Source organism: Geotrypetes seraphini, chromosome 1, assembly GCF_902459505.1.
Source record: "Geotrypetes seraphini chromosome 1, aGeoSer1.1, whole genome shotgun sequence".
In the NCBI taxonomy this organism is placed as follows: Eukaryota; Metazoa; Chordata; class Amphibia; order Gymnophiona; family Dermophiidae; genus Geotrypetes; species Geotrypetes seraphini.
Window position 1 is genome coordinate 258145354 of NC_047084.1, and position 21730 is coordinate 258167083.

The window sequence follows — 21730 nt, forward strand, 5'->3', positions numbered from 1 at the left end:
TCATTATTAGGAACAATCTCAATCAAATCTCTACCACTACAAATGGAAACCAAAATAAAACTCCTTGGTGTTATCTTCGATAGAGAGCTTTCTTTTCACGACCACATAAGTTTGGTCGTAAAGATCTGCTTCTTTAAACTTCGTATTATTCGATCACTATGTCCTATCTTAGATACTGACTCAATCAACATTTTGATTCATTCCCTAGTCATTTCCCACTTAGACTACTGTAACTCCCTTCTTAACGGACTCCCTCAAAAAGAACTATGACGACTACAATTAATACAAAATACTGCAATAAAACTAATATACAAAAAAGATAAATTCGAACATGTTACTCCTCTTCTTAAAGAGGCTCATTGGCTCCCTATCACCCACCGCATCACCTACAAAATCATCTTACTTTCCTTTAAAATTAAACTCTTCTATCAACCACTATTCCTTGATAAACTACTAATCCCACAATGTTCCCCTCGCACGTTAAGATCCACTGACCAAAAACTCCTTTTCATTCCATCTCTAAAAGAATTCTATTACACCCGAAAAACCAACTTTGCAGTAACTGCACCCACATTATGGAACTCTCTTCCACAATACCTACGTGACGAACAAAATTTAATCAAATTCAAGACTGGCTTAAAGACCTTCTTATTTCAAGACGCTTTCGATTGAACTTAGATCATCCCTTTTCATCTCTCTTGTTTTCCCCTTTTTTTTTTTTTATTTCTCTTTTTCTGCCTCTTACCGCGAGTAAGTATTTGCTTCGACAATGCTACCTTATCCCTCTCGGTCTATCCCTTCCCCACTTTCTCCTTCTTATCTAAATTATGTAACTTCTCCCCTCCTTCCCCTATTACCCTCACCTTCTAATTTGTCTAGTCTATGTCATTTACGTTCACTTCGTTTTATAAATTTTTAGCCTTTACAAAATATTGTTAACCGGCCAGACATTTGCTTGATGTTCGGGATATTAAAAACTAATAAACTTGGAAACTTGGAAAGGCAGAACAGTCTGATGGCAAGCTCTGGGGCCCTCTAACAAATTTTTACCCTAGGCCCTAAAAAGCCATACATGGTGAAAAATCCTACAGGCTCACCACAAACATGAAGGCCACACCCTCCTTCCTCAACTCAAAATCAACACTACAGTTCAAGATTCTTTTTCCATCCCCTCAACAAGTCCACCGAAAACAAATGTTCAAGTCAACCTTCGAATTCCAAGCTGCATTAAGTTGGAATAAACTCCCAACATATATACAACAGATCTCAAACTTTGGCTTCTGAAAGATGTTTAAGACATCTATTTTCCTTATATATGACTGTGGTCTGTATAGATGGCTCTATCGATCTCTTGTGCTTAAGGCATTGTTCCTATTAAACGCTGTACAAAGTCTTTTGTTAGCAGCACTGAATCCTTGAAGAAAAATTGCAGGATATAAGACCTGTATAGTATAGTTTATTGTTTACTGAAAACTTCTATACCACTACTAATGATTGGGGAGTCAATTCAGAGCAGTTTATATTGCTTCTGTAAGCGTGTTAAATACATGAGCTTCTGCAAATGGTGTTACAATACCTGAGCTTCTGTGAAGGAGTTACATGGGCTTTTGTATTGATGGTACAGTTCCTGTGATAGTTTCCATACAAGAGAATCTGTAGCAGTGTTACAATACAGATTTAGAGTGTTTCTGTGATGGTTTTCAATACGGCATTTACAAACAGTAAATACATGGAGGGGCATAATCAAAAGAAACACCTAGGTCTGTTTTGGGCCTAAGTTGCTAATCGCCCAAAGTCGGACATGGTAAAAGGTCCATTTTCGAAAAATACATCCAACATTTTTTTTTTTCAAAAAATCATCTATCTGTACATCCAGCCGTCTCATCGTCCAGACCGCTAAGTCATCCATCTTTATACCCCATTTTCATCCAAAAATTCATCCAAGTCAAAAATGCCAAGAAAAAGACCTTTTGGGCATGGGAGGGGCCAGAAAAGTGATGAACTGGACACCCAGACATGACACCAGAGTAGTGGGGTACTTTACTAGGCACTGCTGTGAACTTTACAAAAATGATGCCATATAAACATCTCCCTACAACTCCCTTATAGGTCATGGTGAGCCCCCCAAAACATCCTATAAGACCCATCTATCTACCACCCCCAATAGCCCTTATGGCTGCAGGTGCCACTTATATGGCAGTACAAAAGGGTTTGGGGGTTTTTTTTTTTGGGGGGATGCACATGTTTCACCATGAATTCAGTGATTAGAGTGTCTTATGGGCCTGGGTCCTCCTCTCCATAGTTCACTAACCCACCCCCAAGACCACTTAAGCCACCTCTGTGCAGTTCTACGAGGCTTTCCTATGCCAGGCTGCCAGGTGCTGATGCTCTAGAGGCAGATATGTAAAGTTGTTATGATTTTTATGGAAGTGGGGGGTCAGTGATCACTGGGGCAGTGTGTACGGGTCTGTACTTTGTGTCTGCAGTGCTTATCTGGTCACTTTGGATACCTTCTGTGGCCTAGACCTGGTTTTAGATGGCCTAAGTCATAACGTCCAAGTTCGGTCTGGGCAGTGTTGTAAAACTTTCGGTTATACATGCAGTATGACTAAGTCTAGGATGACCCACGGCCCGCCCAAATCCCGCCCTCGACATTCCTCCTGAAATGCCCCTTTTAGCTCTGGGGGTATAGCAGCACTGTAAAGGCCTAAGTCATTTTTAGATATGTCTAAAACCCGGTTCGATTATCAGCACTTGGACGACTTGTGTTACTGATCGTCCAAGTGCCGATTTAGGCCAGTTTTTAGATGTATTTCCCTTTCGATTATGAGCCCCATAGTATTTATATACTATCTTCACACTATATATACACCAGAAAATACTATATTTACTTTATATATATATCCATTCTATGTATTTATACCACAATTTACTCATCACACTTACTACTAGTATTGTGTACTATGTTCATTCTAAAATCTACTTACTTATTTGTGAAATACCAGTATCGTGCATTATGTATCCTAGATTTGAACACATCTGGTAATTCTAGATCTGAACTTATTTATTTATCATATTCTCAACATTCTGGGTAAATATTTTAGTGGGAAGTTACTACTAATTTTTTTTTTCTAAGTTGCTACTCCCTTTCTATGTTGCATTATCCCTTTCTTGAATTTTCCAGTGTCCTTTCTAGTGTTAATTCCTTCAGAAGGGAGTTCCACCACATAAGAGCCATCACTGTATAGTATGTCTAAAACCAGCTCTGTAGGGGAATCATTTATCCCTTCCCCTCTCCCTTCCCCTTCACCACCAGCATCGGCTACAGGGATTCAGCAAATGGCATTCATATATTCCTAATGCTGCCATCAGCAGTTCCTTCCTTTTATTGGTGTGCTTCCCTTTTGAAAGAGGAATCACAGTGGCACCATAAACCACTCTGAATGATAATTGTTCTAGATAAGGCTATAAAATTTATAACACACACACAATGAGTTCCGGCAATAGAGATGGAGCTTTGCTCATCCTCTGCAATACCTTTCGTAAGCTCCCTCATCCCCATTTTACAGTTCACTTGAGCCAAAGTGATGCCACTTCCTTTTCTGGGATGACACAGAAAAGCACATGGGGAAAGCCACTGCCACCTCATCCCTCCAAATATCACCTATACCAGTGGTCTCAAACCCTATGCAGGGCCACATTTTGGATTTGTAGGTACTTGGAGGGCCTCAGAAAAAATCGTTAATGTCTTATTAAAGAAATGACAATTTATAAACTCTTTATAGTTTATAAATCTTTCATTTTAGCTAAGTCTTAATAATAATATTGTAATTTATAGCTAAAGAGACATATGATCAAGAAACTGTTTTATTTTACTTTTGTGATTATGATAAACATACCAAGGGGCTCAAAATAGTACCTAGTGGGCCGCATGTGGCCGCATGAGACCACACAAGCGAATGTAAGAAAGCAGCGGTGTCAACATCAGCAGGCTCACATGAGCGAAGAGGAGTGGACAGGTTTAGTAGCCTGGACTCTTCAATTTGGAGAAGAAACAGCTCAGGGATGATATGATAGAGGTCTATAAAATACTGAGTGGAGTGGAAAGGGTAGATGTGAATCACTTGTTTATTCTTTCCAAAAATACTAGGACTAGGGGGCATGAAATGAAGCTACTGAGTAGTAGATGTAAAACAATCAGAGAAAATATTTCTTCATACAACATATAATTAAACGCTGGAATTTTTTTGCTGGAGAATGTTGTGAAATCAGTTAGCTTAGCAGGGTTTAAAAAAGGTTTGGCTACTTTCCTAAAAGAGAAGTAAGGAAGAAGTAGGGAATTACAGGCTGGTAAATCTGATTTCTGTGGTAAGCAAATTAATGGAAATGCTTTTAAAACAGAGAATGGTCAAGTTTCTGGAATCTGGATTACAGGACCGGAGGCAACATGGATTCACTAGAAGTAGGTCTTGTCAGACATATCTGATAAATTCCTTTGATTGGGTGACCAGAGAATTGGATAGAGGATGTGCACTAGATTTAGATTTTAGCAAAGCCTTTGGCAGTGTTCCACACAGACGTTTAATAAATAAACTGAGTGCCCTTGGGATGGGTCGCAAAGTGATGGGCTGGGTCAGGAACTGGCTGAGTGGAAGGCGACAGAGGGTAGTGATCAATGGAGATCACTCTGAGGAAAGGGATGTTACCAGTGGTGTGCCTCAAGGTTCTGTTCTTGGACCTGTTCTTTTTAACATTTTTTATATGATTTTGCTGAAGGGTTGTCAGGTAAGATTTGCCTCTTTGCGGATGATACCAAAATCTGCAATAGAGTAGACATGCCGGATGGTGTGAATAACATGAAGAAAGACCTGGCGAAGCTTGAAGAATGGTCTGAAATTTGGTAGCTAAAATTTAATGCTAAGAAATGCAAGGTCATGCATTTGAGCTGCAAAAACCAGATGGTGAAGAACTTATGTGCACCAGGAGGTGAAGAACTTATGTGCACAATGGAAGAGCAGGACTTGGGTGTGATTGTATGTGATGATCTTAAGGTTGCCAAACAGGTTGAAAAGGTGATGGTGGAAGCTAGAAGGATGCTAGGTTACATAGGGAGAGGTCTATTTTTTAAATACATAAATGGTGACAGCCCAGCCTACTTGAACAACCGCCTAATCCAAACTACCACAAACAGACACAGGAGAACCCAGACACCATTCACATGCCCTCCAATCAGAGACATCAAACGGAAAAAACTGTATGATGGCCTTCTAGCCACACAAGCAACAAAACTAGACCACCAGCTCTCCAATCTACTAATCGTGACCTCAGACTACAAAACTTTCAGAAAATAAATAAAAACTCTGCTATTCAAGAAATCCATGAAGACTAACTAACATCATATAAAACATTTCAGTCCTTTGAAGCAACCCGCTCTACTCTGTAACACCTCTGGACATGTCCAGAAATCCTCTTCTGTAATCCGCCTTGAACTGCAAGGTAATGGCGGAATAAAAATCACTAATGTAATATAATGTATGCCAGTAAAAAAAAGGAGGTATTGATGCCTATGTATAAGACTCTGGTGAGACCTCATTTAGAATATTGTGTACAATTCTGGAGGCCGCACCTTCAAAAAGATATAAAAAGGATGGAGTTGGTCCAGAGGAATGCTACTAAAATGGTGTGTGGTCTTTATGATAAGGCGTATGGGGACAGACTTAAAGATCTCAATCTGTATACTTTGGAGGAAAGGCGGGCGAGGAGAGATATGATAGAGACGTTTAAATACCTACGAGGGTGGAGAGAGGGTGCAGAGACGTGCAACGAAGCTAATAAGAGGTATGGAGAACTTGGAATATGAGGAACGACTCAAGAAACTGGGACTGTTCTCCCTTGAGAAGAGGAGGCTGCGAGGGGACATGATAGAGACGTTCAAAATACTGAAAGACATCGATAAAATAGAGCAGAAAAACAAATTATTTACATTGTCCAACGTGACACGGACAAGAGGACATGGTTTGAAGCTAAGGGGGGACAAGTCCAGGACAAATGTCAGGAAGTTCTGCTTCACGCAGCGAGTGGTGGACGCCTGGAATGCTCTCCCAAAGGAGGTTATTAAGGAATCCACTGTGCTAGGATTCAAAGGCAAATTAGATGCACATCTCCTTACGAGAGGCATAGAGGGATATGGGTGATTAAAACTACATCAGGTGTATACCTGACTGGGCCTCCGCGTGTGTGGATCGCCGGACTCGATGGACCATGGGTCTGATCCGGAGATGGCAGTTCTTATGTTCTTAATATAAATGTGCATGAGTCGAGTCTCTTTCATTTGAAAGGAAACTCTGCAATGAGAGGGCATAGGATGAAGTTGAGAGGTGATAGGCTCAGGAGTAATCTAAGGAAATACTTTTTTATAGAAAGGGTGATAGATGCATGGAATTGTCCCCGGAAGAGGTGGTGGAGACAAAGACTATGTCTGATTTCAAGAGGGCCTGGGATAGGCACGTGGGATCTCTCAGAGAGAGAAAGAGATAATGGTTACTGCGAATGGGCAGACTAGATGAGCCATTTGGCCTTTATCTGCCGTCATGTTTCTACTACTGAGATAGCTTTGGGAAATCCACTGCTTATTCCTAGGATAAGCAGCATAAAATCTGTTTTGCTACTTGGGATCTAGCTGAGTACTTGGGACCTGGTTTGGCCACTGTTAGATACAGGATGACGGGTTTGATGGACCTTCAGTCTGTCCCAGTATGGCAATTCTTATGTACCCAGCCATGGCAAAAATGAGCTGTCTGCTACTTGCACAGCCAAAATTAAACTACTTTGGGTCAGAAAAGGAAGGTGGGAGGTGGTGAAAGAGGAAGAACTTGCTCCAAGAAGGAAGTGTATTAAGATAAAGAGCAAAAGAGTGCTTGAACCAGGGGAGAGGTTAGAAAAAGAATGAAGGTTTGCTTGAGGGAGGAGGGACTCAGGGATGGAAGGTGCTGAGAGAGAGAGAACTTGTTCCAGAGAGGGAGATGTTAAGCAAGAGAGAGACTGCTGCAAATGGAAAATGGATGGGAACACAGAGACGGACTATTGGGATGTAGAGAACTGAACAAGTGTTGAGTATGATAAGGGCGGTTAAGAGATAGTGTGTGACTGCTGGGGATAATGATGGGGATTTAGAGTCAGAAGTTGTGTAGGGAAATAACTAAGGTTATTTGGACCTTACTGAGAATAACAGCAATGACAGACGTTATCATGATACATTAAATTGGGACAGTGTTTCTCAAGTCAGTCCTGGTGTACTCCCTTGCCAGTCTGGTTTTCAGGATATCTACAATGAATATGCATGGAAAACATTTGCATACATTGGAGGCAAAGTATGCAAACCAATCTCATGCCTATTCATTGTGGATATCCTGAAAACCTGACTGGCAAGGAGGTACACCAGGACTGACTTGAGAAACACTGGTTTATGTTACCAAAGAAAACATAATAATGAAATGAAAAGCATACAAATGCATGCAGAGCACCTCATTATTATGTAAATCACATAATGCCAGCAAAATTGACAGGATTGCTGTTGGGTGACATGCTAAAAGAGGCTGGTGCTAAGCTGTGCTTCCCCTCTCTCCCAAGACACCCCCATGGGAATATTCTTCAAATTCCTGGTAGTCTAGGGCATTCTGGGACAGAAGTAATACCCTGTTGCTTCTGCCCTTCTGGCACCAGGTTCAAAATGGTGCCAAGTGACCCTTAGCAGCAGTTTCATGGTACTACCATTCGAGGTCAAGCTGCTGTATAAGGGCCCTTTCCATTAAAACCACCATTAAAAATCAAAACTGAGTAACTTCTCTAAAATCACTCTCTGTTTTATTTTATAAAGAAATTCCATTACTTAATTTCTGAGAACATTTATTTTAGTCTCTTGTCTGACTCTTTACCCTTGCTCAATGGCATGTACCGTACTTTCATCGTTTGCTCATGCTGTACAGTCAGTTAGCTTTGGCTCGATTTCCCAGTAATGAGAGTTTCAGAATGAATAGAGGGAAGTGATCAGGTGAAAAATCACGTAGTACTATGTGCAGAGACATGCTGATTGGAGTCCTCATCATATCACACATATTTAGCAAAGTCTTTTACTCTAGTGGGGGGTCCTACTGAAATGCTGAGGGAAGAGCAGAGGCTAGAAGGCCTCAATTATCAAATCTTGTTAGGAATCAAAACTTTACTACTCTAGAGGTGGGGAGAAAAAAATTCAATCCAATGGCTACATTCGTTCATAATTGAAAAAAATAAAATAAAAATCTGAGTGACATGAAATAGAGCTTTAGAGTGTGCACTTAATTATAGAGAGAGAGATACAAGCAGAGCACTCTTGCATTGAACAATTTTGCAAAGCGTTTCATGAATTGCTGTAGACCTGTGAGTGGTGACTGAAGTTTATTCTATTTTGGTGGATTGTATGAGAGATAACAGACACCTCATCATTGACAAGACTAGTCAAAAATCTTAATTTTATTTCAACTGGCCATCTATAGCATCTGCTAAAAAGAAAAATTAAGTTCTTATCTCAATACACTTCTCCCTCTGTATTCGCGGTGATAGGGGATTAACAGAGCCGCAAATAACTTTTTCATATGTTATTCGCAGTTTTCTATTAAAAACCATCGTGAATATGGTGAAACCGCAAATAACATGGTGGGAGACCTAGACTGTTCCTGAAGGAGAGGCAAAACACGGTGAAGAAAGTGCTGGGAAACAGCGATTTTCTCTGTGCACGCTGGGAATCAGTGCTTGGAAAAACGTGCCAAATTTTTTATCTGCACTTATGGATAATATAATTTGGGGGGAGAAGCCAGCAAGCTAAAAAACGTGAATAATCAAAATTGCAAGTGCAGAAACCGCGAATACGGAGGGAGAAGCATAATCTTCTTTCCTATAAATGAAAGCAGAGATCCCGAACTAATGGCTACGAGAGCCACCCTGAAACCATGAGTTTCCATGCATGGCTCCACCTCTCCTTCCAGAGGGTTGTGCTGCAGACCCTAAGTTTGTCCCAAATCAATGGCCAGTAGCAAAAAGGAGATATTGATGCCCCTGTATAAGACTCTGGTGAAAACTCATTTAGGATATTGTGTATAATTCTGGAGATCTGCACCTTCAAAAAGATATAAAAAAAGATGGCTTTGGTTCAAATGAAGGCTACTAAAATGGTGTGTGGTCTTCGTCATAAGGCATATGGGGACAGACTTAAAGATCTCAATATGTTTACTTTGGAGGAAAGGCTGGAGAGGGGAGATATGATAGTGACGTTGAAATACCTATGTGGTGTAAATGCACGAGTCGAGTCTCTTTAATTTGAAAGGAAGCTCTGTAATGAGAGGACATAGGATGAAATTAAGAGGTGATAGGCTCCGGAATAATCTAAGGAAATACTTTTTTACAGAAAGGGTGGTAGATGCGTGGAACAGTCTTCCGGAAGAGGTGGTGGAAACAGACTGTGTCTGAATTCAAGAAAGCATGGGATAGGAATGTGGGATCTCTTATAGAGAGGAAGAAATAATGGCTACTGCGGGTGGGCAGACTGGATGGGCCATTTGGCCTTTATCTGCCATCATGTTTCTACCTAAGTGCAAACTGCACTAACAGTTAAGGAATTTCATACTAACTCTAGATAGGCTCTTAGACTTCAGAAGCCTCAGTATTCTGTGACAGCTGTTAATACATACTTGTCTGAGGCAGACAGTTCAGTCTATCACAGTAATCTTCAAAAACAGGAAGCAGGCAACAGTAACATTTGAAAGGGAGCCTTCAGGATCTCTGCTCCTATTTATAGGAAAGAAGATTATTGAGGTAAGAATCTAATCTTTCTTTCCAGTGCAATATGAGCAGAGACCTTGAACTAATGGGATGTATCTAAGCCAGTGATCCAAAGCCTGTTTTGGACCAGGGACCAATTTCTTGCAAGACAATTTTTCCACGGACCGGGGAGAGGTGGGGAAGAATTTCAAGTACATAATCAAACTATACAAAGCACACTCTTTACCCCTCCCAGGATGCATCTTTACCACCACCTATACTGCCACTTCCATCATTTCTCCTTCTCTCATCACCCAGACCATGTTCCACTTTCTTGCTGTTACATCAGCCTTGGAAGCTCTTCCAAGCCTTAGTATAGGCAGAAACCGTCACCGGTTTCTTGATTGAAAAAGGGTTGCAATAACTACCTCTGAATAGCCTTTATGCTTTAGCGATGAGCGCTCAAGAGCCAAGCCATAAGAACAAAGTATTCTGGATCTTCCAGGACAAGTATATAGATCCGCATATCAAGGCCATCTCGGTCAGTCTGGGACAAGAAGAATCACAAAATCCAAGTGGGCTGCTATTCTTTGAATGACCCTGCTATCATGAGCCAATGGGGAAACACTTACAGCAGCCCAATCTCAGGCCACTGTTGTACTAAGGCATCCATGCCTGTGCTTCCGGGTTCATATCTTCAACTGAAAAACCATCAGATCAAATGTTGGGCATCCCTATTGCCGTACAATGTTTTCGAATTCTCTCTAGGTCAGGGACCACTCCCCAGGGTCCAGGGTCTGGAATAGAACTAGCGAAATGCGACTTATGTACTTGTACATTGTCTGTTGGATAGTTCTTCCACACATAATACAGTACTTGGCCTTTAGTCGTGTGGCAGCTACAAGGTCAGAAACATGGACGCTCCATTGCAAGATTGCACCACTGAAGAACGTGTAGTAGTGCACTTTCTTTGGGCAGAGGGAGTGAAACCTGTGGAAATTCACTGTTGGATATTGACTCAGTATGAACATAGCACCAAGAATCAACGAAAGGTTTATAAGTGGATAAAAAGGTTTAAAGTGGGGAAAATAGGTGTATCTGATGAAAGTCGTTCTGACAACCCATCAATATTGTGCACAAAAGAGCACATTGAAAGGGCGGATGCCTTGATTAGAGACAACCGACGGATAATGGTGTCTCAATTGGCTGCAAATTTGGGTATTAGCTATAGATCTGCATTTGCCATAATGCATGATGACTTAGGATACAGGAAAGTCTGTGCCTGATGGTTTCCCAAACATCTTACTGTATAACTTATTGCACAAACAACTGTGTGTGGAGGTTGTGTCCCAGTTCCTGAGATGGTGTGAAGAAGATCCAAGTATACTGGATAGAATTGTCATTGCTGACAAGACATAGGTGCATCATTGCAACCTGGAAAGCAAAAGACAACGCATGATGAAGTAAAGGAAGTGGTGCTCACCTGGCTTCAGGAGCAGCTGAAAAACTTCTCTGCAGGAATGCAGAAGCTAGTTGAATGATACAACAAATGCGTCGTCTTGCATGGGGACTATGTGGAAAAGTGATATGTTCAATTGTTCACAGTTATTTCTATTATAGCCATTAAATCTATTTTGCCTTTACTTTTTGATTTACTCTCGTATATAGAACTTACTCCATTATGCACAAAAAAAACAAAACCAAATCCAGATTCTATGGACTGGAAATCCAACACATTGTCTAAAACTTAGTAATATTAAACTGCTAATTGAAATAGCTGCATTATTTAATGAGAGCCTAAAATCCCTCATTAAAATAATATTGCCAAATACAGAACAGACATCTGAGATTATTTTTTAATGATTCAGGCATAATCAAAATGTTGTCCTTAGTTACCCCATGAAAGAAAAACATAGCCAAATTATTCATATTAATAAGCCTCACTACTCACCCAAGGAAGCTGTATACCAGAAGCTGCCAGATCATCATGAATAATCAAATCCCCCTCCCACCCCTTACATTTAGCTGAACACATGAAAATATTGAATACCCCAAAGCTTATTTGTATTCAAATAACTGAGTCATTGGCATTGAGCCACAACTCTGGTATGCCCAAAAAGAGCCAAATACTGCTGTGTGATTAGATCATGAATCAAGGCTATTTTGGACCTGAACAGCTCTGGTAACTATCAAATCTATGCTCAGTATTTGCATTTCAATTTTAGGTACCAAGAACGTATTAAATGGAATTTGAATCTATATCAGCCTTTCCCCTTCTGTGTGTATATAGGGCAATTTTATAACAAGGCGCCTAGGCTGTAAAGGCAGAGAGCTGCAGGCACAATATAGACATATTATATATAAAGGCAATATAATGTGTACCTTAATAAAATTGCTTCCCCCCAAATCTACAGCACACAGTTACATCTGCTCCAAGGCACAGAACATATTTCACTGTCTCTACAATCAGGACTTCTCCACCCAGTCCTCAAAACACATTCAGCCAGTCAGATTTCCAGGATACCCATAATAAATATGCATGAGACAGATTTGCATATAACGGGGGCCGTGTGTACAAATTTATGTCATGTGTTTTCATTGTGGATCCCTTGAAAACCAAACTGGCTTGGTGTGTCAAGGACTGAGTTAAAAATCTCCTGCCTTAGAGGTTTACGATCATAGAGAACATAAGAACATAAGAATTGCCGCTGCTGGGTCAGACCAGTGGTCCATCATGCCCAGAAGTCCGCTCACGCGGCGGCCCTTAGGTCAAAGACCAGTGCCCTGAGTCTAGCCTTACCTGCGTACGTTCTGGTTCAGCAGGAACTTGTCTAACTTTGTCTTGAATCCCTAGAGGGTGCTTTCTCCTATAACAACCTCCGGAAGAGCGTTTCAGTTTTCTACCACTCTCTGGGTGAAGAAGAACTTCCTCATGTTTGTACAGAATCTATCCCCTTTTAACTTTAGAGTGCCCTCTCGTTCTCTCTACCTTGGAGAGGGTGAGCAACCTGTCTTTATCTACTAAGTCTATTCCCTTCATTATCTTGAATGTTTCGATCATATCCCCTCTCAGTATCCTCTTTTCAATCCCAGTTTCTCCAATCTCTCACTGTATGACAGCTCCTCCAGTCCCTTCACCATTTTATGGCAGTCAACAAAACAGTTTGCAGAGGAGTTGCTCATACCTTTAACCATTGTTCTGCTTGTTCTTTGCTCTGTACTGCAAGCACCAGTGCATCTGTTCCTTGGTGGGCAATTTTCAGCTCATGTTTCTTCTTTTTACTGTCTTTGGGAATGTACGTAACACCACAGCCATTTAGAGCAAGTTCCATTTGAGGTTGTTGATCCTTGGAACTTTTATAGCACTGTAAAAGGACAAAAAAACACAAGCACCACTAATAGGTATGGCTTATTTTCAAATTCATGAATATCACATTCCTCAGATCACATATGAAGGCCCATTTTACATAAAATGTAGCGACAGTAATTGAGACATCCAGGCAAGGACATGCTCAGTTCCAGCAGCATTTGAGAAAAGGGTCTACCAATGCACAGCCTAAATTAAAATACCTGTAGGAGTGCATGCGGCCTTGTCTTTAGGAGCAGTCATTTTACAAATGTAGACGTTGAAACACGGACAGCACAAGCCCATCAGGTTCTGGGCGGAAGTGGCAATTTCACAATTTCCACAAGACACTCTTCCAGATGTAGCTATCTAATTAAGGAGTGAGGCTGCAATTTTTACATTTCTTCATTTTGGAGGCAGGAATAAAGAAGAAATTGTGGAGATTTCCTCTCTTAGGGGCTCTTTAACTCGCTGCTAAAAAGTGGCCTGCGGTATGTAGTAGCCCCAGCAAGGGGCTTTCCCGCACACTGAGGCCGCTTTATGCAGAACCGTAAAATGGCCCCATTCGTCATCTTAATGGCATTGAGCTAATTTCACCATTAGCATGTGGCAGTGAGCGTTTACCAACACCTATTAGAACATGCCAATGTAGCTGTGCTAACCAATTAGTACAGAACACATTTACTCTGCCCCCAATGCTAAAAAAAAACCCCTCTATTTTCTTAGTTACATGGGAAGTATGCAACAATCCTGAAATCACCACAGGATGCTTGAGCGTATTCCACGGTAGTACATTTTCACCTGAGGTAAGCATGTATTAGTGCGTACTGCAGCTTAGCAAAAGGCTCCTTATTGCCTTATGTAAAGTTCTGGCCAAAATGAGTATTTTAAAAATTGGTACATTCCTCTGAACTGGTGTAAAACCTGTTGGGAAAATTTTTACCCAGAAGAGATGGACTTGGGTGTGATTGTATGTGATTATCTTAAGGTGGCCAAACAGGTTGAAAAGGTGATGGTGAAAGCTAGAAGGGTGCTAGGATGCATAGCAAGAGGTATGGCCAGTAGGAAAAAGGAGGTATTGATGCCCTTGAATAAGACTCTGGTGAGACCTCATTTAAAATATTGTGTACAATTATGGAGGCCACAACTTCAAAAAGATATAAAAAGGATGGAGTCGTTCCAGAAGAAGGCAACTAAAATGGTGCGTGGTCTTCATCATAAGGCATATGGGGACGACAGACTTAAAGATCTCAATATGTACTGTATACTTTAGACGAAAAGAGGGAGAGGAGAGATATGAGAAAGACGTTTAAAAACCTACATGGCGTAAATGCGCATGAGTCGAGTCTCATTTGGAAAGGAAGCTCTGGAATGAGAGGGCATAGGATGAAGTTAAGAGGTGATAGTCCCAGGTGTAATCTAAGGCAATAATTTTTTACAGAAAGGATGGTAGATGTTTGGAGCAGAGTCCTAAATGAAGTAGTAGAGACAGAGACTATGGGCTCCTTTTACTAAGCTGCACTAGCGGGGTTAATGCACGCGACTTTTCATCACGCGTTAACCCCCGCACTTGCTTAAAAATTAACGCCTACTCAAGGGAGACGTTAGCGGCTAGTGCAGCCAGCGGTTTAGCGCGCGGTATTACGCACGTTAAACCATTAGTGCGACTTAGTAAAAGGAGCCCTATGTCTGAATTCAAGAAGGGGATAGGCAGGTGGAATCTCTTAAGAGAGAGGAAGAGATAATGGTTACTAAGGATGGGCAGATTAGATGGGCCATTTGGCCTTTATCTGCCATCATGTTTCTATGTAAATTTGTATTCCCTTTGTAAAATGGAGAATACATCTGTAGATTTTTGTCCTATGGAAGCCCCCATCCAAACCATACCCTCATTATATCTCCTTGAAATCTCATAAGAACATAAGAATAGCCTTACTGGGTCAGACCAATGGTCCATCTAGCCCAGTATACCGTTTCCATGGAAGCCAATCCTAGTCACAAGTACCTGGCAAAAACCCAAATAGTAGCAGCAGTCCATGCCACAGATCCAGAGCAAGCAGTGGCTTTTCCAATGTCCATCTCAACAGCAGACTATGGACTTTTCCTCCAGGAATTTGTCCAAATCTTTTTTGAAAGCAGCAACATTAATTGCTCTTACCACATCCTCTGGCATTGCATTCCAGAGCTTAACTATTCTCTGAGTGAAAAAATATTTCCTCCTATTGATTTTAAAAGTATTACTCTGTAACTTCAAGTGTCCTGTAGTCTTTGTACATCTTGATTCAGTAAAAAATCGATCCTCTTTTACCCATTCTACACCACTCAGGATTTTGTAGACTTCAATTATATCTCCCCTCAGCCGTCTCTTTTCCAAGCTGAAGATCTCTAACTTCTTTAGTCTTTCCTCATATGAGAGGAGTTCCATCCCCTTTATCATCTTGGTCGCTCTTCTTTGAACCTTTTCTAGTGCCGCTAAATCTTTTTTGAGATAAGGAGACCAGAACTGAGTGCAATATTCTAGGTGAGGACTCTGTGTGGTGTGGCTCTCCATGTGTCAACTGCAGCTTTCTAAAATCAACATTTGCATGGAGGTGTTTTTAAATTAAAGGCCTTCTTGAGTCAATCCAAATTTGTTCAGTATAAATTTATTTTGACTGGTAAAGCAAAAATGCATAGCATGCTATTAAAAAAATAAAAAAAGACTATGGCCCTTTTAAAGAAGCTCTATTTGTGTTTTGGACATCTTAAAATCAGCATTTAGACATCCATATTGAATAGATGTTGAGAACCCAATTTTAAAAAGTGGAATAAAACTGCAATAGGTTCTTATAGCAAGGGTGCTAATTTTTTTTTTTATTATTATTATGATTAATTTCTTACAGTGTATACCATTTGCAAGCCCAAAGTATACATTCAGGTATAGTAGGTATTTTTCTGTCCTTGGAGGGATCACAACAACAAATTACAAAGAACTGCACAGGCATTTGAACCTGGGTCTCTGGGTTCTCAGCCCACTTCTCCAATCATTAGGCTATCCCTCTATTCTGCCTATGTGTGTATGTGGCCATTTTATAACGTGGATGATCCTATGCTGCCACAAAAATGTCCATGTCCTTTGTTTTGCCCCATTCATAGTTTGACATCATTTCTCTTGTACTTTAGAACATTGGCAGACTCTGTCCTAAAATACCAGCACTAGCAGTAACATACTGATCTGGACATCCTTATTCTGAGTTGTACATTCTTTCTAAAATGCTGTTTCATAAGTTTACATCCTTATGGAAATTCATCAGTCATATTCTTTTCATTAAAACTGCAAGAACTCTGCTGCTAAACATATATTACAGTCATGGCCAAAATTTTGAATTCAGAATTTTTTCATTTCTATTATGCACAAAACCCAGCCTGCACCGGTCAAAAGTCCTTAAGCCTATGACAGCTGCCAGAAGAATTAACCCCAGATAATCAATGCCGGGCCATGTCCAGGCTCGAGCACTGAATATCCATGTCAGTGAGGTCACCCTAATATTGAAACTGATATCTGGTTCGCTCAATAAATAAAGTTAGAACAGCTCTTTTGCTGAATATCATCACTAACCAGTTAAGTGCGAACTCTGCCCAAGCTCCACCCATAAATCATATTCAGTGGCACTCCTTGTTAAATGCTGCCCATCTGTGGATAGCCCGTTCAGCACAGTTTAAGCAGACAGGAGCATCTCCTTTCTGCTTAAACCACGTTGAATATCAACCCCACATATATGCTGCTTTTAGCACTATTTACAGTAAAATTTGTGCCGTCAGAATTTGCAATGAAAGCCTTTGTTCCTGATGACTGTATGAATTCAGGTATTGACTGTTTCAATTTTTTGTGTAACTCTGGTGCTATCTTCCAGATCCAGCAATCACCACATGGTGTTGTTTAGTATTAAGACAGGTGTAGAGAGAGTTCATTCAAAAGTTGAAAAAACTAACTATTCAGATGGGGTATTGATTATATTAAGTAATTGTTTGCCTGAATGAGAACATCTGAAAGAAGTAGGAAAGCAGTGGGCAAAACTGAGGAGCTACTGTAAGTGCAACAAACCATTCTGTAAGGAAAATAAGTAAAAGTAAGAGGAAAAGAAGGTCACTTTGGTTCTCAAAAGTAGTAGCTGAAAGGTAAAGAAAAAGAGGTTAGCTTTCAAAAACTATAGACTATTATTGCAGAAAGAGGAAGACAAGCAATAATATCTGGGAAAGCTAAGAGGTTGGTTGGGTAGTCAGGAAAGCAAAGATGCAAATGGAAGAAAAACTTGCAGAACTTTGCTTGTCTCTCAGTCCAAAGAAGGGAGGGGGTCAGGGGAGGGGTATCTGGACATTTGCCTGATATGGGACGTTATCCACTTGTCTGACATAAGAAAGGTAGGTTGTTGAAAACGGCCTATGGCACTGGCAAGTATTCCAGGGGCACCCACATTTAAGGTTACTTCAGTTCTGCACAAGTATATTCATACAAATCACCTGCGACACTACTACTTTCAAACTACTTAGAACTTCAGAGAACTGGAATCTACTCAGTAGAAAATCCTTTTTGACCAAAATTTGGTACCCACCACTGATACTCATGATGCTTGTAGTTCCCTATGCACTGTATGGGACAGGTGACCAACCTGAGACCACTCATTCCTTCTCCTCAGATCAACCTTGAACTACTAAATGTGAAGATAATCTAATGCTAAAAAGTGTGCTAATGGAGGCTGGCAGACTGTACTCTGCATCAGAGCTGACAATGTTTTTAAATACCTTTCTGACTAACAGGGCCACTAAAAAGATGAGGAAGAGTCCTGTTTGGGACATGATTACCTTAAATCACAGTGTCAACTACTGGAAAAGGTGGAGCTCATGGGTCACAGATCTCTGGCCACCATGAAAAACTCCTCTCCCATACTCATCCTCTCATGACATTCTTTACTCTCTTTATACTGAGGCCTAAGATCAGGTTGTATACGTGTGAGGGTAAGTTGTGAGACATGTGGTTTTGAGGTGGTATGCTTATGTGTGTACAAATATGGGTGTGGGGTTAAGCACACTGGGATTCGAAAGGTCAACTCCATCTAGTTTAAATAGTTTTGAATACCCAGATACTTCTTTGTAACTTGGACAAAGATGGCCTGTTATAAAACTAACTCCTATCCCCACTCCACACCACCAGCTTTAGACACTGGAGCAATACCTCTGGAAAACTGCAGCCTCATCAAATGTCTTGAATATATTTTCTGGTAAAGTTATAGACACCTTGGGGAAATCTATTAAAAGCAAACAAGGGAACGGTATAGTTAGAGGATGAAAAACTTTTGTATACGAACGAGGAGTGGAGCTTGGGTGTGATAGTATGTGATAATTTTAATGTGGCCAAACAGGTTGAAAGGATGATAGCGAAGGCTAGAAGGATGCTAGGGAGTATAGGGAGAGATATGGCCAGTAGGAAAAAGGAGGTACTGATGCCCCTGTATAAGACTAGTGAGACTTCATTTAGAATATTGTGTACAATTCTGGAGACCGCAGAGTCAGTCCAGAGGAAGGCTATTAAAATGGTTGGTGCTCTTCGTCATAAGGCGTACAGAGACAGACTTAAAGATCTCAATATGTATACTTTGGAGGAAAGGTAGGAGAGAGGAGATATGAAAGAGATGTTTAATACTGTATGTACTCGAATATAAACCGAGATTTTTGGGCCAAAAACTCATGGCAGTCAATCAGCTAGCAGCTCTGCACAGGCAGGAGCAAAGGAATGTTGTTCCTGCCGCAGTTCACCGCTGGACCACCAGAAATTCAAAAGGTACATGGGGGAGGAGAGGAAGGAGATAAAACCTCTTAGGGTTGGCCGGGAAAGAAGGCAGGAGGGATCCCTCCTGTCCTGGCCTACTGCTAGACCACCAGGATTTATGGCAGGTCCAGTGGAGACCTGTAAGGCATCGGGAGGGAGGGGGAATAGGGTACAGAACCTGGTAGGGAAGGAGGGGGCTGGGTGCAGAGCCTGGTAGAGCAGGGAGGAAGGGGGGTCTGGGTGCAGAGCCTGGCATGGCAGGGCACTGCACTTGAATATTAACACACACACACACACACATCCAAGTTTATATTTGAGTCAACCTTTTCCCCTCCTTTTTTGGGGAAAAAAGGTTACCTCGGTTTATATTCAGGTAAGTTTATATTCGACTATTTACGGTACCTACCTGGCATAAATGCACATGAGGAAAGTCTCTCTTTCAGCTGAAAGGAAATTCTGGAATGAGGGAACATAGGATGAAGGTGAAAGGGGTCAGATTCAAAAGTTACCTCAGTAAATACTTTTTCATGGAAAATGTGGTGATTGCTTGGAATGGCCTCCCGGTGGAGGTAGAGGAGACAAGAAGTGTATCTGAATGCAAGAAAACTTGGGACAATTACATTGGATCTCTAAAGGAGAGAAAGGGAGAGTAGGTGGCATGGCTGAGGACATATGGGCTTTATCTGCCTTTATTTTTTTATGCTTCTTCGTACTGAAGTACACAATCTCCATAACTACAGCATTTTCAATTTCTTGAATTTTCTCCAAGAGATGCTCATAGTGTTCCAAATGCTGCTTAATTCCCCCCCAAGTTCAACCTCATGCTGCTTTCTCAAAACCACATTGAGAATTCACAACTATACTCTGAATTTAGACAGAGATTTACCTAGATCAGATACTGTCTCATGTAAATATATTTCTAGGAAATAAAAAAAATATTGCAAAAGGAGATGTTAGACAACTCATTGGAATTTTCATGATTTCAATCAAAAATCTTCTTTGCTGCTTTACCAGAAGTTTGTTTTCTTTGATAACACATAGCAGTTTGGTCCATTGTCCAAATCGTTTCTTTCTTAGGAGAAAGGCACAAATCTTGGCATCCTTCACAAGATCCATGGAGGCTTCTTCTGAGGGCCACTGAAGTCGCATTTTTTTACCTTTACCGTCCTCTTCTTCCTCATCATATGATTCATAAGAACTGCTCATGGCATCCGAGTCGTAATCTATAAAAAGAAAAATTGAGGGAAAACTGAATAAAATCTTTAGCTAACATAGAAATACTATACAAATAGTAAAACATTTTTTTAACTCCCCCCTTTTACAAAGCCATGTTAGCTTCTTTATCACCGGCCATGGTGGTATTAGCTCCAACGCTCATAGAATTCAGTGATAAAAAAGCCTAACGCGGCTTTGTAAAAAGGGAGGTTAATCTTTTACTGAGAGTTTGTCAGGGTGAATTTAAAAAAATGATTTAAAAAAAAATCAGATTTTTAAAAAATTTAAATTGGATTGTTTTTTTTAAAATTGGATTTTTTAACATGAAATGCTTTTATGAGGAAAAGTTAGATAGATTTCTATTTAAGATACATTATAGTCCAAAAGTTACTCATCATGAAATAAGGATTTGTTTTTTAATTATGTAGCATGAAGCTGTATATTTATGCAATGTTTGAATGTTTTGGTACATGATTTCCATTAATCAATTTATAATGGCACAGGCAATTTTTCTATCTAAAAGATATTATCACAGAGAGAGAATATGAATCTGACAAGTTGCCAGGGAGAGAGAGTGTCAGGACCCTAGATTTTGATTTATCAATGCTATCTGCCTTGCTCTTGACATTTAGATATTTAGATACATACTAGTCATTCACTACCAGATATATTTTGTTTTTCTTTCTTGGGGGGTTTTCTTTGCTGGGTGAGGAGACATTTGTTGTGAGCTATGAGTTCAGCACCCCCAATCATTTTCAAAAGTTGTCTCCTATGCCTTCGTGTATGCATGCTTTTTCATGCCTCCACTAATATTTTATAAAGCCAAGTAGTGTGTACTTGACTTTATAAAACAGGCATGTGAAAATGTGTATTACTTAGGTGTAACTTCATTTTCTGTCTACATATGCCTATTTTATGCTAAATTTCAGAGTATATGTGTGTGTGTGTGTCTTTTGAAAATTGATCCAAGTTCTTTATAAACATAGGTAATGATAATATTGGCCTTTGTAAAGTTAGTCTGCTCTGAAAGCTCCAGAACCATACCAAAATAAATACAAAAAATTTGTAAAAGCAACCAGCCATGAGCTTTTTACCATTTTCATGTTTCACAAGAGCAACACATGCTATGTAGGTTTGCTGATTTCTTAAGTATTTGGCTTCTTGGGTGGCTGAAATAGGCCTTGTGTTTCTCACCACACCCAAGGTATGCAATAAATTTTTTTTTTTAGAAATGTCAAGTCTTTTGTATCATATTAAAATATGTGATTTCATGCCAAACTACAATACATTATATAAGGCACTTATTGTTTGATAGTTTTTGCTTTATGACTCTCTTGAGTCTTGAAGGTTGAAGTTAGGCAGGGCTGGCTGTGGGGACTTGAACTTGGCAGCATTCAGCTCTAAAACCTCGAATTCCAAGTTTGTTTCCTATCTCCTCCACCTACTGAGTGACCTTAAAGAAGTCATTAAACTTCTCTTGCTAAAAACTTGGGATGGGAACTCTCCCTGATTCATGTGTGCATATCCAATGAGGGACCATCTCAAACGAAAGGAGGAGAGGGCTGAGGAGC

At 40.4% G+C, this 21730-nt stretch overlaps 1 protein-coding gene across 9 annotated transcripts in view; it reads right to left on the bottom strand.

The window, feature by feature from the left end:
• AFAP1 (actin filament associated protein 1) overlaps nucleotides 1-21730 on the bottom strand; it is a 281865-nt gene that overhangs the window by 84073 nt on the left and 176062 nt on the right. For all 9 annotated transcript variants that reach the window (XM_033950011.1, XM_033950004.1, XM_033949992.1 and 6 more), the window contains 2 exons: nucleotides 19956-20167; nucleotides 12978-13157 (listed from right to left, as the gene is read on the bottom strand). In XM_033950011.1, coding sequence (XP_033805902.1) covers nucleotides 12978-13157; nucleotides 19956-20167 — 392 coding nt within the window. The remainder of the gene's footprint in view (nucleotides 1-12977; nucleotides 13158-19955; nucleotides 20168-21730) is intronic.